A 17,924-nucleotide genomic window follows, 5' to 3' on the forward strand; every position below is an offset into this window, starting at 1 on the left:
GAGAGAAAGGCGACAAATCGGTTCCATTGTGTCATGCTTGCTTCAGACCCCTTGGTCTTGGTAACAGAGAGGAGAAAGGCTTCCTCCTCGAGTTTCCGTCTTCTGCCATTTTAGCCGTTCTTATTTTCTCCACAGACTGGGCTGACTCAAGCTTCAGATGCTCAAAATTTTGCCACTTTTTATTTTTTTATTTATTAATTTTATTGTATGTGTGAGTGCTCTGCCTGCTTCTATGTGTACAATATGCATGCAGCACCTTCAAAGGCCAGAAGAGATCATGTGATTCCCTGGAACTAGAATAAGCACGGTAGGCACTGGAAAAGCAACCTGCTCTTAATTGCTGAGCCATCTCTTTAGTCCCGTTCTGATTAAGAAATCTGTGTGGGGGCGTGGGCATTTCCTGGTACTGGATTAGAATGAGCTTTTGAGGTGCCAGGAGTAGATGCTGGGAACCATACCCTGGAAGAGCAGTACATGCTCTTAACCACGGACCTATCTTTCTGCTCTCCCAACCTCTTTTTTTAATGCCTGTGCCTGCGTGTACGTCTCTGCACCTTTCGCATGCAGTGCCTGAGGAGGAGGCCAGAACAGAGCATCAAATCCCCTGGAACTGGGTATACTGGATGACTGTGTGGGGCCGTATGGGAAGCAAATTCGGTTCTCTGGAAGAGTAGCCTCTGCCTTTAACTGCAGAGCCATCTTTCCATTTTAAAGCCATCTTAATTTTTTTATCTTTTTTTAAATTTATTTATTTATTAAAGATTTCTGTCTCTTCCCCGCCACCGCCTCCCATTTCCCTCCCCCTCCCCCAATTAAGTCCCCCCCCCCAGCCCGAAAAGCAATCAGGGTTCCCTGTCCTGTGGGAAGTCCAAGGACCACCCACCTCCATCCAGGTCTAGTAAGTTGAGCATCCAAACTGCCTAGGCTCCAGGAGAGAGAGCATGAGCAAGGAACTCAGGACTGCGAGGGGTGTACCCACACACTAAGACAATGGGGATGTTCTATCGGGAATTCACCAAGGCCAGCTGGCCTGGTTCTGAAAAAGCCTGGGATAAAACCGGACTCGCTGAACATAGTGGACAATGAGGACTACTGAGAACTCATGAACAATGGCATTGGGTTTCTGATCCTACTGCACGCACTGGCTTTGTGGGAGCCTAGGCAGTTTAATTTTTTTTTTTTTTAATTGAGGTTTTGTGTCTGCCAGGCCTGGCGTTGAGCACCTGGGATCCTAGCGCCTGGCAGGTGGAGGCAGGAATGTTGCCATTTCAGCTATATATCAAGATCAAGGCTAACCTGAGTTACGTGTGATGGGCTCAAAAAAAACAGACCGCCTCCATTTCAGGCTAACCTCACACTTACGATCCATCTGCTTTTGCTTCCCGAGTGCTGGAATTGCCTGTATGTGTTACCATGCCCTGCTTGAACATTTCTATGACTTGGTATACTCATGAAGTCAAAGTCTTCGTAGTTCTCATTGGGACCTGTCATAGAAACTGAGACTGCATTTTACCAAGTAAACATTTTTTTTTTTCCTTTTTGCCATTCACATCTTCTGCAGAGTTTGAAGTTGTCGTCATGTCCTGTGCTAAGAACAGGGATCTACAACAAGGCATAGGATAGCGCCATGTCTCTCTTCTCAGAAATGTACTCAGCAAGCGAAACAAATAAGGTACTTCTCTAATCTGCTTTATTGGGGTGTGTTAGAACTGAGGGAGAAAGCTCGTGTACAATTTTGCAGGGAAGAACGACAGCGGCTTGACAAAGCCCAGAAAGTCTTTCTATGTTCTGCAGTTGCCTGATCTTCCAGATCGCAGGTCAGCGACCTTAGAGGCGGGGCTCCACCGGGGTGTGTGGCGAGCCAGCCCGGAACTACAGTTCCCAGAAGGCCTCGCGAGCCCAGGAGGGAAGCGGGGCCGCGGAAGGAAAGCCGCGAGCGAGCGGAGGCGGCGGCCGCTGCTCACCCCCGACGCGGTCTGCCTGGCTGCCGTCGGTGCGGCGGACTGACTCGGCGTAGCACCTTAGCGTTCCCGAGCGCCGGCCGCCGCGAGCTCGCGCCTTCGCCCACGGGCCCGGCCAGGGTCGGGATGTAGGGCGCGGGGCGCGGAGGCCGCGGGCGCGGCGGGGGCTTCGCGGAGGCCGCGCCGAGGATGGAGAGAGCGATGGAGCAGCTCAACCGACTGACGCGCTCGCTGCGGCGCGCGCGCACCGTGGAGCTGCCGGAGGGTGAGGCGCCCCGAGGACGCGCTCTGCACTTTGCGGGGCGGGCAGCGGTGGGCGACCGCGGGCGCGCGGGAGCGTGGGCGGGGCGCTGCGGCTCGCTGGAGTTGGGTCCCACTCCACCCGCGCCGGGAAGGGGTGCGGTGGCGCGCTTGCGGCGGGCGCGGCTGGGGACGCGCCCGCGGTTTCTTAAGCTGCAGATGAGATAGGCTGGCTAGTAATTTTTTTTTTTTTTTTTTAATACGGGGCGTCGCTCTTGTTTTGGCAATAGACAAAGGCTGTCAGACACCAGCCAGGTATTTCCGAAGCACTGTTGGTGTAGTAGGCATTCCTTCGGTAGGCACGCCTGCCTTCATCTTTTAGTCATGGAGACCTACGTGTTGAGTGGGCTGGGTGAGAACTGGGGTGAATTTACACAGAGGAATAAAAGATCTGTTCCGGACTTTAGCTTTGGAAAACTCCCAATAAAAGAGTTGGGGTTGGGTGGAAGCGTGGGGGATTTTTTTTTTTTTCTTTTCTGCCTTATGAAGTCAGACTGTTTTAGGGGCAGTGGGAGATGTTCGTAGCCCAGGCTGACTGCAAACTTGGGAGCCTGCTGCCTCAGCCTTTCCAAGTATTGGGAATTCCAGGCATTCGCCTACCGTTCCCTGCTTAGTTTGTTTTATTCTATTTCCCCTAAAACTTTGTTTCTCTTAGCTATGGAGAGTGGAAGAAATGTGAGTTGGCGAATTTGAGGATAATTTCCTTGAAAAGTTTTATTCTTTGTGATTCTGAGTAGAGAAAGTTCCTGGCAGCCCTTTCTCAAAAGTAATTTTGTATTTGTTACTTTGCTCGAATGAAGCATTGGCTTAGACTAGTCCTAATTTTAGGAAGTAAACTTCAGCTTCCACTTTTTCTTCCACGTCCACCTGTGAATCTTTTCGCTGAGGGCTGCCCTCCCTTATTTTCTGATGTCATCCTGTTGGTGACAGCTAAAGAAGGCTGTGTGTGCTGTTTAGTGACATTGCTATTTGTATCGCTAACTTGCATCCAGTATTTTGCGTAAATATGGTACAGAAGGCTCTGATAATATTTTCAGTATATTTTCATTGGAGCTGGAGAGATGGCTCAGCCATTAAGAGCACTGCCTGCTCTTCCAAAGGTCCTGAGTTCTATTCCCAGCAACTGCGTGGTGGCTCACAATCTTCTGTAATTAGATCTGGTGCCCTCTTGAGGAAGAGACCTGATCAGTCGTCTTCGTCCTCATCAACTTAGACCATGAAACCCAATATGGACAAGTTCAACATAACTGTCATATACGGGCTGCCCATGCATGCTTCAGCATTGCCAGGGTATAAATTTCATTCATTTTATATTTTCATTGTAGAAAAGTTTGATAACAAAAATAAAGAAAAATCTGCCATTCCACTCTCAGTAGTAAATAATGTTAGCCTTTTCTTTACATATTGCATACAGTATTTTGTTTTGCATTTAGAAAACGTCACAGATGTGTGCCCATAAATATGTTTGTTGAATTTGGCAGAATTTGGTAGATGGGTGAAATAAAACTTGCATTTTTTTTTTTTTTGCTGACTATATGAGGAGCAGCTTTGTATTTAAGACTTAGTCTTCTGCTTACATAGGGTTTATTCCAGAAGATGAGCAGGATTTAATTATATAATCAACATTTTAAGGACTTCAATTTTCCATTTCTTAACCTATTCTTTGAGAACTTCTAGTCAGGAGTCTGAGTGCTTGGAAACTTGAATATTACAATTAAAAATAAAGTGTTTCTCCTTGTTGTAAGAATGGACTATTGCTTACATCTTCTCTTTGATTACAAATCTTCATTTGATTGCAATGAAATTGTTCATTTTGTTCCTTTATATTTGTCTTTCAGTCTTGAATGAGTCTTTGAATTCTCTTAGTTTGGCCCTTCAAGTAGATCATATCTAGGGCATTCTACTTTTTTAATTGAGAAAATATTTATAATAACAATTATTATTATTTACATCCCAATTGCAGTAGTTGCATCCCAACTAGACTCTCCCCACAATCCCACTTCCCATCCACTCCTCCTAGATTTCTATTCAGGAAAGGGCAGGCCTCCCATGGATATCAACCAAACATGGCATATCAAGTTTCAGTACGACTAGGCACCTCCCCTCCTATTAAGGCTGGCCTGGGCAATTCAGTATGAGGAAATGGGTCCCAGAGACAGCACCTGTTCCCACTGTTAGGATCCCACAAGATGAACAAGCTACACAACTGAACATATACGTAGAGGGCCTAGGTCAGTCCCATGCAGGCTCCCTGGTTGTTGGCTCAGTCTCTGTGAACCCCTATGTTCCCAGGTTAATTGAGTCTGTGGGTTTTCTTTTGATATCCTTTACCCTTCTGGCCCCTAGAATACTTCCTCCTCTTTTCCCTGAGTTTTGGCTAATGTCTGGCTGTGGGTCTCTGCACCTGATTCCATCAGTTGCTTGATAAAACCTTTTATGATAAGTGGGCGAGGCACCAGTCTATGAGTATAGGAGAATATCATTAGGCATCATTACATTGACTTTTTTTCCCTCTAGTATTACTGGTTCTATCCTAAGTCTCTGGGCCATCCAGTCTCTGGGACCTGGCCCTACTGGCAGTGACAAGCATGGGTTCCCTCTTGTGGCGTGGGTCTCCAGGTGGACCAGTCATTGGTTGACCACGCCACAATTTCTGCATCACCTTTACCCCAGCACAACTTGTAGGCAAGATAAATTGTAGGTTGAAGGTTCTGTGGCTGGGTGGGTGTCTGAATCCCTCCGCTGGTAGTCTTGCCTGGTCACAGGAGATGGCCGGTTCAGGCTTCGTGTCTCTCATTGCTAGGATATCCTTCATTAGCAGCAGTTACCTTCAAAAATTCCTGTAGTTTTCATTACTCTAGGTTTCTAGCTTGTCCCCGATATGCCCCACCAATTCCAGTTGTCTCTCCTAGTACTCGCTCCCTCTGTTCCCTCTCTGCCTGATCCCTCATGTTCTTTCCCCTCCCAAACCCCCTCCACCTTCAATATCTCTTCTGTCTCCCTTTCCCAGGGAGATCCATGTGTCCTCTTTGTACCCTCCGTGGGCCTGTGGATTGTAGCACGACTGTCCTTTACTTTACAGCTAATATCCATTGACAAGTGAGTATATGCCATGTTTGTCCTTCTGGGTCTGGGTTACCTCGTCCAGGATAATTTTTCCCTGTTCCCTCCATTCACCGGCAAATTTCATGGTGCCATTGTTACTAGCAGCTGAGTAATACTCCATTGTGTAAATGTGCCACATTGTTCAGTTGAGGTACGTTTGAGTTGTTTGCAGCTTCTGGTTATTACGAATAAAGCTGCTATGAGCGTAGAGCAAGTGTTCTTGAGCATCCTTTGGGTACATGCCCAGGAGTGGTATAGCTGGCTCTTGAGGTAGATCGATTCCCAATTTTCTGAGAAACCACATACTCATTTTCAAAGTGGTTGTACAAGTTTGCACTGCTATGAGCAATGGAGGAGTGTTCTTCTTGCTCCACATCCTCTCAAGCATGAACTGTCACTTGTGTTTTTGATTTTAGCCATTCTGACAGGTGGAATCTCAGAGTTGTTTTGATTTGCATTTCTGTGATGACTAAGGATGTTGAACATTTCTTCAAACGCTCCTCTGCCATTTGAGATTCCTCTGTTGAGAATTCTCTGTTTAGATCTGTATGCCATTTTAAAGTTGTTTTTTTTTTTTTTTGATGTTTTAGTTTCTTGAGTGCTTTATATATTTCGGATATTAGCCTTCCGTTAGATGTGGGGTTGGTGAAAATATTTTTCCATTCTGTAGACTGCTGTTTTGTTCTGTTGATGGTATCCTTTGCCTTACAGAACTTTTCATTTTCATGAAGTTCAGTTTATTGATTGTTGATCTTAGTGCCTGTGCTTTTGGTATTCTGTCTAGGAAGTTGTATCCTGTGCCAATGAGTTCAAGGCTATTCCCCACTTTCTCTTCTATCAGTTTTAGTGCATATGGATTTATGTTGAGGTCTTCTATCCATTTGGACTTGAGTTTTTTGGAGGATGATAGTTAATGGATATATTTATGCTCTTCTGCATGCTGACATCCAGTTAGATAAGCACCATTTGTTGAAGATGCTTTATTTTTTTCCATATTTTATTTCTGGTTTCTTTGTCAAAAATCAGGTGTCCATAGGTGTGTCTTCGATTTGATTCCATTGATCAACCAGTCTTTTTATGCCAATGTTATGCAGTTTTTATTACTATAGCACTGTAGTACAGATTGAACTCAGGGATGGTGATACCTCCAGAGTTCTTTTATTGTAAAGGATTGTTTTAGCTATCCTTGGTTTTTTGTTTTTCCATATGAAGTTGAGCATTGTTCTTTCTTAATCTATAAAGAATTGTGTTGGAATTTTGATGGGAATTGCGTTGAATCTGTAGATTGCTTTTGGTAGGATGGCAATTTTGCTGTTAGTCCTACTGATCCATGAGCATGAGAGGTCTTTCCGTATTCTTATATCTTCTGCAATTTCTTTCTTCAAAGCCCTGAAGCTTTTATTATGCAGATCTTTCACTTGCTTGGTTAGCATTAACCCAAGATATTTTATATTATTTTGGCTATTATTTTTTAACAATAACTTTTATTCTTGTCTCATACATTACATCGTGACTGTAGTTTTACCTCCCTCCATTCTTCTCAGACCTTCTCCCACCTCCCCTCCCAGATTTTTTTTCTCCTCTGTTTCCCTTCAAAAAACAAAACAAAACAACCAAAGAAAAAAAAAGGAGAGCAGGCCTCCCAGGGCTATCCACCGAACATGACCTAATGAGATACAGTAAGACTGTGCACAAACCCTAACATTAAAGGTGGGGGACCCAGTAGCAGGAGAAGAGTCCCAAGCACAGGCAAAAGAGTCAGAGACAGCCTCACTCGCACTACTGGGAGTCCCACACGAACACCAAGCTGTACAATAATAAGGTGTATACAGGGTCCACACTTTTGGCCTCAGTCTCTGTGAGCCCCTGTGAGCCCTGCTTTCTGTGGACCCAGGCCATTCTAAATACACAAATTGTGGTTGCATTTTAAGGCCATTCAGGGATGGGTGAGATGAATCAGTGGTGTGCTTTGGAACACACATGTATGTGCACGCACACACACAAACACAGATAATAAAAAGCTGAACAGAAGCGCTAAGAGCTTTCTTAATTTAAGAAATAATCAGATTATTTTCACGTTAGAATTTAGCAGTCCATAAGTGTCTAATTATAATTAGAACAAGTTGTTAAATCAGATTTTTTCTAACCAGCTTTCACCCTAAAATTAACTTTTGCACAGCACTAATATATAGAAACTTGATTTGCTGACTTGGATACTGAGAGGTACCTGACATTACTACTGAGTCATGGAGAGCACATTGTTATCATCCCATGCAGGACTAACGAAGTTTTGTGAGAGGAAAAGAGGGAAGGCAAAGAATTAGGTCAGCGATGTGGCTGCACAGTGAACTTTGGAAGGCTCAGGTATATTGCGCTCTATGTGGAGAGCACGAGATTACACAGCTTTACAGTGAAGGTAGTTTGTTCAATAAGATAGACTTTGAATGCATTTTAGCTATATATTTGAACCATGGTCAGGAGAACTGCTAGCTTTAAAACGACACTGCTTTCCTTTTTATGATCATTGCTAGAGCACTCAAATGAAGTCCCGTTGTGCCTTCTGACCAAAGCAAGAGCTGTGAAAGGATCTCAGTCCTCAGCTTATTAGTGAGCATTGGAAGGTTTGCATTAATTATATTAAGATTTTATTTATATTAAGCTCAACAGAGATCTACCTGCTTCTGCCTCCTCAATGCTGAATGGGATTAAAAGCGTGAGCTATCACGCCTGGCTATGATCTATATCTTTTTAAGGTTGGATATGACTTAAAATATAAGATCTGCACCTAAATTTTAATATAGATAAAAATTTATGAATATCATTAATGCAAACCTTCTGATGCACTTAAGTTGTGTATTTTATTTTGTTTTCTTGAGATAGAGTCAGTGTGTAAGCCTTGACCAGCCTGGTACTCAAAGGTTGGCTTCAAACTCAAGGCAATCCTCTTGACTCAGCCTCCCAAGTGCTGAGATTACAGGTATGTGCCACCATGCCAGGCTTGTATTTTCATGATTAAAACATTGAGATTCACAAATACAGGTATTGCCTGTTTATGACTGTAACAAAGTTACTTGATTGGAATTGTTGTGGTTTAGAAGCACAGACTGTATACTGTAGAAAGAATGCCATGATGTCAGTGGAGACTTATTTTCAGCTCTGATGACGATTGGCTGGAAATTAGTGAGAATAGTTGACTGAGACTCAATCTACATTTTAAAGAAATGAATAAAATTACTCGAATATAGTGCATATATTAAGAATGGAATTGTATTGTAGACCTTCTGGGTATTGTGTAGCCAGAACACCGACTCTTACAGAATACGTACTTTTGGGGCTCTGGAATTAGTCATTTAATGCCAACATTGCATGGCTGGATTTTAGGGGTAAACAGGGATTGTAATGTATGTTTTATAAGACAGCATGATAAAAAAGATCTCCTGTATGTGGTGTTCAAAGTGCCGCCTTTGGTGGAGGCGGGAGGCCAGCTGTGGCTACATAGAGTTCAAGGCCAGTCTGTTGGAACCCCGTCTCATCCACACCCCCCAAAGACAGAATATGTTTTCGCTATTAAAGTATTATTTTTACAGTGGGAGAATTATATCTGCATATTGAACTTGTGAATGTTGATGAATAATTAGTTTTCATGTATACACTCACAAATAGTAAAATAATGGAATAGTAGTAAATTTCTATATTCCCTATATATGATTCAGTCCTATATTTCTAAATACATAATTTTAAAACACAGTCGAAATGCCATTATTAGCGTCAATAGAGTTAAGCAGTCTTTCTATTTATTTTTAATTGTTCTCAGATAGCCCGTGCATGCTTATTCTTTCTCCCTTTCACAGATGTGTGCTAGTGCTCACAGGGTCTTTCTCGCGCTGTGTAAGCAGTCTACCACTGCCATCACTCAGCTCAGATTGGTTTGTTGAAGCTAGTGCTCATAGCACATCATGTTTGGTTCATCTCTCGAGATCCAGTGTCTCAGGGTGGGTGCTGTTGTGCATTCCTTTGTCCCAGCACTTGGGAGGCAGAGGCTGACGGATCTCTTGAGTTTTGGGCTAGCCTGCTGTACATAGTTGCAGGACAGGCAGGGCTATGTAGAGAAACCCTGTCTTAACAGACAAAAAGACTTAATGTCTCTAGAAACTTCTAGAAAAAGTTTAAAATCTGTGGTTACAACCATGCTTGAAAATGACTAATGTTGAGTGTTTGTTTTTAATCACAATAAGAAAAAAATGTATCATAAACAAAAATCATTTTTGGCTGTATTAGGCTTACAGAAAATCCAGTTTTTCTATCAACATCTTAGGCTACTATAGTACAGTTGTCAAATCTAAGAAATTACTATTTTCATAATACTAGTATGAACTCTACCCTAGAATGTTAGCTTGCCCTCCATTGTTCTCTGATTTAGCATGTACTCCAGGATACTGCACCACATTTATTTGGATTCTTTAGTCTTCCCCAGCTCGATCATTCTTTATGGCTTCTTTTCATAGTTTTAAGGAGGACTGGTCATGCATGTGTGGCAACACTTGGATTTGTTAGATGTCTTCTTGGGATCAGATTGAGGTTGCCCATTTTGGGGAATATGCCCTCCTCTGGATCATAGCAGTTATTTCTAATGATACCTCATGTTACCAATCCATTAAAGTGGTAGTTGCTGGGTTATTATAAATTTATTCTCTTTCCATTGTAATTTTTGGAAGATACTTTGGTATAAGCCTCAGAATTTTAAAGACTAAGTAAAATCTCTAATACGATACCATTAGTAATGTATAAAACTAAGCTCAAAATACTAACTGAAAAATAACATAAATGTAGTATAGCATGTCAGAAACTGACTGTGTGTGTGGTGCATGTATATACGTGTATGGCATGTTCACAGAGTCCAGAGGAGAATATTGGCTGCCTTCCTCTTGTGTTCCACCTTATTTCTGTGAGATAGAGCCTCCCATTGGATGTGGAGACAAGACTGGACAGCAAGCCCCAGCAACTTTGTATGTTTGACAGTGCTGAGGGTTCCAGGCACACTTTTATTTTATGTGGGTGTTGGGGCTGCTTTTGCCTACTGAGCCATCTTCCCTGCCCTGTAGATGCTGATTTTTAACCTTTGGGTCCCATTTTTGCCTATAAAGATATGAATGTCTTAAGTATATAAAGCAATAAGCACACCCACACAGACACACAGACATGTATATATACACACACACTCTTTTTGAAACAAAAAAATTTTTTTTTGAGATAGTGTTTCTCTGTGTAGCCCTGGCTGTCCTGTAACTCCCTCTATAAACCTCAAACTGACAGCTCTGCCAGCCCCCACCTCCCAAGTGCTGGGATTAAGGGTATGTGCCACCACTGCTCAGCTTGCAATAAGTATATATTTAAGGTTTCTTCCTGAGTAAAGTTTCTGTTTATTTTTGTGCATCTGTGACAGTGTGTGATTGTGTGCATAAGTGTGTTTGAGTGGTCTTGAGGGACAGAAGCAGAGGTCAGATCACTTGGAGCTAATTAGAGGTAGCTGTGAGCTGTCTGGTGTGGGTACCAGGATCTGGACTCTGCTTCTTTCCAGAGTGGCCACTGTTCTTTAACCCTGAGCCGCCTTTCCACTTTGTTCGGATTTTACCTTAGTTTTTTTCATTTTTACACATACTTGGTTTTGGTTGGCCCTCCTCCTCTCCCCTCTCCCCCATTTCCCTGCCCTTTCTCCTGTTTAAGCGAGTCTTTCCCAGCATTCCTCCTTTGATTTTCATCCCTCATTTGTTCTTTTGCCCCCCTACTCCTGTCTCTTCAAATCTTCTTTCCCCCTCTTTTGGCTTTTGTTTTGTTTTTTGAGAGAAAAGGTTTCACTCTGTAGCCCAGGCTGGCCTGGAGCTCTCTGTGTACTGTGATGATGGGTAGAGACACCATATCTGGCATACATTTAACATTTAAAAATTATTTTTAGCACATATATATCTCTTAATACCCTAGTATTTAAAATTGGAGCACTAAAATGTCCTAAATTTCTTAAAGATTTCCCAGACTATGCCTACTTACAGTAAAACATGTTGAAAAAAACTCATTGGAAATGTCACTTGCTCAGGTTCCAGGAGATACTAGATCTGATTTACTCTTTAGACTGTGGGCAAGCTAAGTTTTTCTTGGACAGTGTGGAAGGCACAGGCACAAGAGAGAGGAGATTCTGTGGCATGAAATCTGTAGTGGTTTTGCTTCTACACTGGTCTTGTTTTCTCCGATCTTTTCTTTTTACATGCAGCTAGGAAAACTGTAATCATTTGTGTCATTTGTTGCAAAAGTAGGAGATAGCTTTAATTCTTTTTCTGTTTATTTTTTTACTCAGATAATGAAACTGCTGTTTACACATTAATGCCAATGGTTATGGCTGATCAGCACAGGTAAGCGTGCGCCCGTTTTTGGTTGGTGCTCTCAGGCTTTTCATTTGTCGTGCTAACTCTCATTCTGCGCCTAGAGAACTGTTGGAATTAACAACTGTTGGCAAAGAGCTCTTAACTCGTTTTAATATGTTTTAAAATGTTTTTTATTATTTACATATCAGCTCCTCTTTTTATTATTTCTGGGGGATATAGGTCCGTTTCTGAACTCCTGTCAAATTCAAAATTTGATGTCAATTATGCGTTTGGACGTGTGAAGAGAAGCTTGCTCCATATTGCAGCAAAGTAAGCCTGTGATATTTGTCACTAACTCTGGTCTAGAGCGGGATGTTAGCCATGAATCTGTCCTAACGGCAGCTGGCAGCCAAGGGTGCTTTGTCTTCTTTAGCTCTTGGCGTGCTGTGTATTCACTCTGTAAATTGTTAGCTGTGATGTGGAGTTCATGTCGCATGTTTGTGATCATAACTTATTTTAGGTGAGGCATAGGGATTATCTAGATGTGTGTAGAGTGCATTCACCAACATTTCCTTTGCCTTACCATTGTAAGGGATAAAAGGGCATGGTGGATGCCTGTGGACTCGGCAGTTTTATTCTTCTTACCAGGATGGGAGTATTGTTTTTATCCACGACCTGGTGCCGACTGACCTTTCAGGGTTTAAGTGGCAGCCTTGAAACCAATTGTTCATGATTAACTAGCTCCCAGAAAGTCAAGATTATTGTGTAGTTTCTTTCAGAACTAATGGTTTGTTTTTCTTTATTTGAACTTTTACTCACAGTAGAATGTGACATCTTGAAGGTAGAGGATCATATTTGTTATGAGTGAATTGGGACCTTAAAATGTGTTTGATTTTGTTTTTAAATTTTGTCTAGAACTGCTGTTTGTTGAATGTGTCTGAACTGTCTTTTAATATTGTTTTAGCTGTGGATCCGTGGAATGCCTGGTTCTTCTGTTAAAGAAAGGAGCAAATCCTAACTATCAAGATATTTCAGGCTGTACACCCCTCCATCTGGCTGCTAGAAATGGGTAAGCTTCCTATTTCTAATGGTGCACCATTACTCTTGATGAAAATAGAAGGAACACATTCTTGGTTTTCTTCTTCCCTGCATTTGTCTTGAAGAAAATTACAGAAATGATTATAACTATTGGTTCGTTTGTCCGTCCGTCCGTCCTTCCTTCCTTCTTTCCTTCCTTCCTTCCCTCCCTCCCTCCCTCCTTCCTGTCTGTCTTTCTTTCTTTCCTTCTGTCTTTCTTTTTTGGTTTTTCAAGGCATGTTTCTCTAGCTTTGGAGCCTGTCCTGGAACTAGCTCTTGTAGACCAAGCTGGCCTTGAACTCACAGGGATCTGCCTGTTTCTGCCTTCCTATTGCTGGGTTTAAAGGTGTGCACTACCACCACCGAGCCTTATTTTTAGTTTCTTAAGGATTTACTTTTTCCCTTTAAAATTTAATAATTTATTGAATTTTCCTCTGATAGTTTTTATCTTGTAAATGGAAATTTATTATTACTTGGCTGTATGGACAGTCTGTTTGGTGTTTTTCTTGTCTCTTTCCCTGTTAATCTTTCCATTCTCCTTGGCTTATTTGTAAAACTATTTAGTTATTTTTATTAGTGGAAATAATTTATTAATATATTATGCAGTTTATAGTTGTTGGAGAATGAATTGTTTAAGAGTAATCTTTTTGTGAAGGGTAGTTTTCAATGCTAAAATATATTTATTTACTTGCTGACACTGCTGAAGATTGTCCAGCTGCTGAGCTCTGTCCCCACCTGTTTAGCTGTTATCTTAGTTGCTTTTCTTGTTGCCCTAATAAAGTGCTTGGACAAAAGCACTTTAAGGGAGAAAGGGTTTGTTTTGCTCCTAGCAGCTTGGGGTTTTAGTTTATCATGGTATGGAAGTCAGGGTGGTGGCAGCTGGAAGGATCTATTCACCTCACATCCATAGGCATGGAGGCAGGATTTCAGTCGCAGATGGTGCAGGGCTTCCACAGCAATTAATGAATCAAGATAATCCCCGAAAGCATGCCTAGCAGCTTCTCAGCTGACTTTAGACCTCTTCAAGTTGACAGCTGGAATTAACCATCACAGCTGTGAGAACTAACACACTACTAGTATTTCCAAAATGTGAAATCTTAAAGACGCACCTTGTTGGCCTCTTCCTGATAATGTTCTGATCATTACTGATTAATATCATTGCAATTGTGTGCTATTTTAAGCCCTACTATGCGTGTGTTTTCTTGTCTTTTTCTGCCATGTAGTTCAGTAGGTGTTTTGTCTCTTTGCCTTTATCCCATGTGCTGGTTAGTTCCTTGTCAACTTGACAGCTAGAGTCATTTGGAAAGAAGAGAACTTCAACTGAGAAAATGCTTCAAACAGATTGGCCTGTAGGCAAGTTTGTGTGACATTTTTTTGATTAATGATTTCTGCAGGAGGATCCACCCCACCACGGGTAGTGCCACTGCTGGGAAGGTGATCCTGGGTTGTACAAGAAGCACTCCTCCATAGTCTCTGTTTCAGTTCCTGCCCCAAGTTCCGGCTTGGACTTCCCTCAGTGACTGATTGTGACTGAGACATGTAATTCAAATAAACCCTTTCATCCCAAAACTGATCAGCATTTTAACACAGCAATAGAAAACAATTTAGAACACACTGGTATTTATTTGTTTATTATAATTCTGTTGGATTAAAGAATGATACTAAAATGATGGAAATAAAATTTAAAATGAAAACAAGCAGTTTTTGATCTAGGCCTTTGTAAATGGATGTTTCTTGACCACCCAGTTCCAAATAACCCTCTCAGGGACTGAATATGAATTACAAATGCTCGGCCGATAGCTTAGGCTTGTTTCTAGCTAACTCTTACACTTAAATTAATCTATATTTCTATTTTTGCTTTGTCATGTGGCTCATGACTTGTTACCTCATTTTCTGTATGTCCTGCTTGCTCGGCAGCTGGCTGGCATCTCCTCTGACTCCACCCCTCTTTTTCCCATCATTCTCAATTTGGCTTTCTCACCTTACTTCCTGCCCAGCTACTGACCTGTCAGCTTTTTATTAACAAATGTGAGTAATACATATTCATAGTGTATAAAAAGATTGTTCCCCAGCATTCCTTGCTTGATGAGTTTAGATTTGTAAATCTTTTTCAGACATTGTAAATTTTTTCTGTCAGTATACTTCCTATTGTGTATCTTTTAATTAATCTTACAGATATTTTTATTTTCTGAACAGGAATTTCATACAGTTGCCATAGCTACATATGTGAAATAGCTATGGAGATAAAGTTGTCCATCTTATTAACTTGAGGCCAAAGTTTTTTTATGTAAGTTTATGTATATTGAACCAAGATGATGTGAATCACAGTTACATCAAGGTCAGATAGGGAAAAGGTATAGTATTTGGTCTAAAGTCTATTTGGTATGCTCCACGTCATTTGATTGTGTACCTTTTTATATGGGTGGTTTTTTTTTTTGCTTGCACATTATTTCTATGCACCACTTTTTTTAAAAAAAATTTATTGTGTATAGAGTGTTCTGCCCAGAGAAAGGCACCAGATCTCATTATAGATGGCTGTGAGCCATCATGTGGTTGCTGGGAATTGAACTCACAACCTTTTGATGAGTAACCATTGCTCTTAACCTCTGAGTCATCTCTCTAGCACCGTCTGATTGTGTAACTTTTTGATAGGTAACAAAGTACCAATTAGACAACTATATATTGTAATATGTCACATCCAAAGTCATAAATTATTTATCACCTTTTAGATACATTAGTTATATTGGAAGGATAATGGCAGAGATCTTTTATGAACGGTCATATATCTTAGAATATTTTTCAGTAGCTACAAAGGAAAGGATAGCTTGGTGCATGGGAGGGATGAAAAAGTTCTCTTAGACACAATGTGTGAGGATAAAGGAATAGGTGTCAGGTTTGAAAGACAGGATGGTCTTGGTGTTCTTCTGAGATAAAACCCTTTTAAGTAGAACATGCAAGGTACTTTTAATCATTCTTGTCAATAGTAATTGAAAAAGTTAACAATTTGAAGGTTCAGAAGTAGGGCAGATAATACATAATTCACTTAGCAATCAGCAAGATGAGAAGGTGCAGACTCCCTATGTCTACCGGGAATGCCGTGACATTCAGTAAATATCTTAACTTTTATTTCTTATTGAATGGCTCCCTTGTTTAATATGGAAGTGCTTACTAAGTGGCCGATAAATGACTGAGTATTCAGCTCTTCTGGAGTCACTTGCATTTTCAGAAATAGCTGTACACTGTAATTGCAGTTAAATTTGTCCATGTTGAAGTATAAATCATATAAGAATTTTGTCTTTTTGGCTGGTTTATTTTGCTTTCTTTTGCTTTGTCAACTGTTGCTGTGAAATGGATAATATATGCCTGTTGGCCTGCTTTAGCTTTCGTATTTCTCCTGTCACCATTAGTGTTGCCATTTAAACACAAGGTCTTTTTGTAGAGCTCAGGCTGGCTTGAATTTTCAGCAGTTCTCTTGTATCAGCCTCCTAAGTGGCAGGATTGTAGGTGAGAGCCATCATGCCCAAATCTCCTTTCTAATAAGTCCCATTAATCTGTTTTAGCACTCTGTGTCATTTAGATCACTAGAAGCTTCCTATAATTGTTGAAGTATATGTGCAGGAAAATTGTTGTTTCTTTATGTAGGAGATTCAGCCTACTCCCCATTATATGAAATATTAAAAGGAAAGACTTTGAAATTATCATTTATCTGTAGGTTACAGATTAGTCAGGTTTGAAACACGATTTTAAGAGTATTTGGAGGGTAAATTATGAGTTCATAAAGAGCAAACTTGCATCAGTATTTTAGCTGTAAATCTTAGCAAAAGAGCTGCTCAGTTGTTTGGTTGTTTTGACAGAGACTGGAAAGTAGTGATAGTGGTTATTAAATAAGAAAGGCACAGTAAATTTTTGTCATCTTGTCTTGTACCTTCTGTGATTTGTGTTTGAAGGGGAGAACATTAGAGGTTGTTACTTTTCTTGAACCAGCCTGCCTTAAATGCTTTCTCAGGTCTGCTTCCCTGGCCCATTTTCACCTGACTGCTTGTTTTAAAGCTGTGCCAGTGGTCTCCTTTGGATTCTGAAATGGTTTTAAAACTCCATCTGGATGGACATAGTCATAAGTGTACATTTGGAACAGAATTTTTTTTTAAATTTAATAACCGTAGTTGGACTTTCTTTGGAACACCAGCTCCCAGATAATGGCATGGAAACTTATTATTAATTATGAAAGCTTGACCTTACTTAGGCTTGTTCTCAACTAGCTCGCATGACTTAAATTGACCCATTTATGTTAATCTATGCTCTGCCACACGGCTTGTTACCTCTCCTCAATATAGTATACATCCAACTTCCTTTGCATCTCCCTGGTGGATATCTGCCCCTTTGATTCCTTCCCAGAGTTCATATCTTTGGTGGGAAGTCCCTCCTATTCTCTCTTGCTAGATATTGGCTATTTAGGTCTTTATTAAACCAATCAGAAGGTGCTTTGGCACAGACACATCTTGATAATGTGTGAAAAAAATTATCCCACAACAATTTTATTATTTTCAGAATATCGTACATGAACACTATATATTCATCATTCCCATCCCTTCTCTTTCCCCTCCAATTCCTCCTGTTTCCTTAATAAATTCACAATCTCTTAATTATTATTGTTGTATGTATGAATATATGTATATGTAATATATACATACATGTATATAATAGTAACTAGTCCTGGATCAGGCTCTAAGGAAGTTTTGTGAGCAAACTCAGTAGGTTTACTGAGTTCATTTTGCTTTACTGTATGCATGTTTGTTCAGTGCTGACCACTTGTGGTCTTTGTGGGAACTCATCTCTTTGGGAGACTGGTTCTCTCTCAGAAGGCATTGATCACCTGTATCTCTTCATCTGGGGTGAGACTGTGGAATTTCCCGTGCACATTGTCATGTCAACTGGTGTTGGTGTTATGGCGGTCTTATTTAGGCAGTCATATTGTTGATAGTAGCTTCCTTGTTATATATGGAAGACACCTTCACACAGCAGATGTTATATATGGAAGACACCTTCACACAGCAAATGTTATATATGGAAGACACCCTCACACAGCAGATGTTATATATGGAATGTTATATGGAGAAGACACTGT

At 41.1% G+C, this 17,924-nt stretch overlaps 1 protein-coding gene across 1 annotated transcript in view; it reads left to right on the top strand.

The window, feature by feature from the left end:
• Positions 1-1,890: 1,890 nt before the first annotated feature.
• The window catches only part of Hace1 (HECT domain and ankyrin repeat containing E3 ubiquitin protein ligase 1), a 110,531-nt gene continuing 94,497 nt past the window's right edge, over positions 1,891-17,924 (top strand). Inside the window, exons 1-4 of the mRNA XM_041653656.1 lie at positions 1,891-2,226; positions 11,716-11,770; positions 11,963-12,052; positions 12,687-12,791. Coding sequence (XP_041509590.1) covers positions 2,151-2,226; positions 11,716-11,770; positions 11,963-12,052; positions 12,687-12,791 — 326 coding nt within the window. The 5' untranslated portion in view covers positions 1,891-2,150. The remainder of the gene's footprint in view (positions 2,227-11,715; positions 11,771-11,962; positions 12,053-12,686; positions 12,792-17,924) is intronic.

This window comes from Microtus oregoni, unplaced genomic scaffold (genome assembly GCF_018167655.1).
Source record: "Microtus oregoni isolate MIOR12 unplaced genomic scaffold, Mior012 000006F_ref0000085, whole genome shotgun sequence".
Taxonomy (NCBI): Eukaryota; Metazoa; Chordata; class Mammalia; order Rodentia; family Cricetidae; genus Microtus; species Microtus oregoni.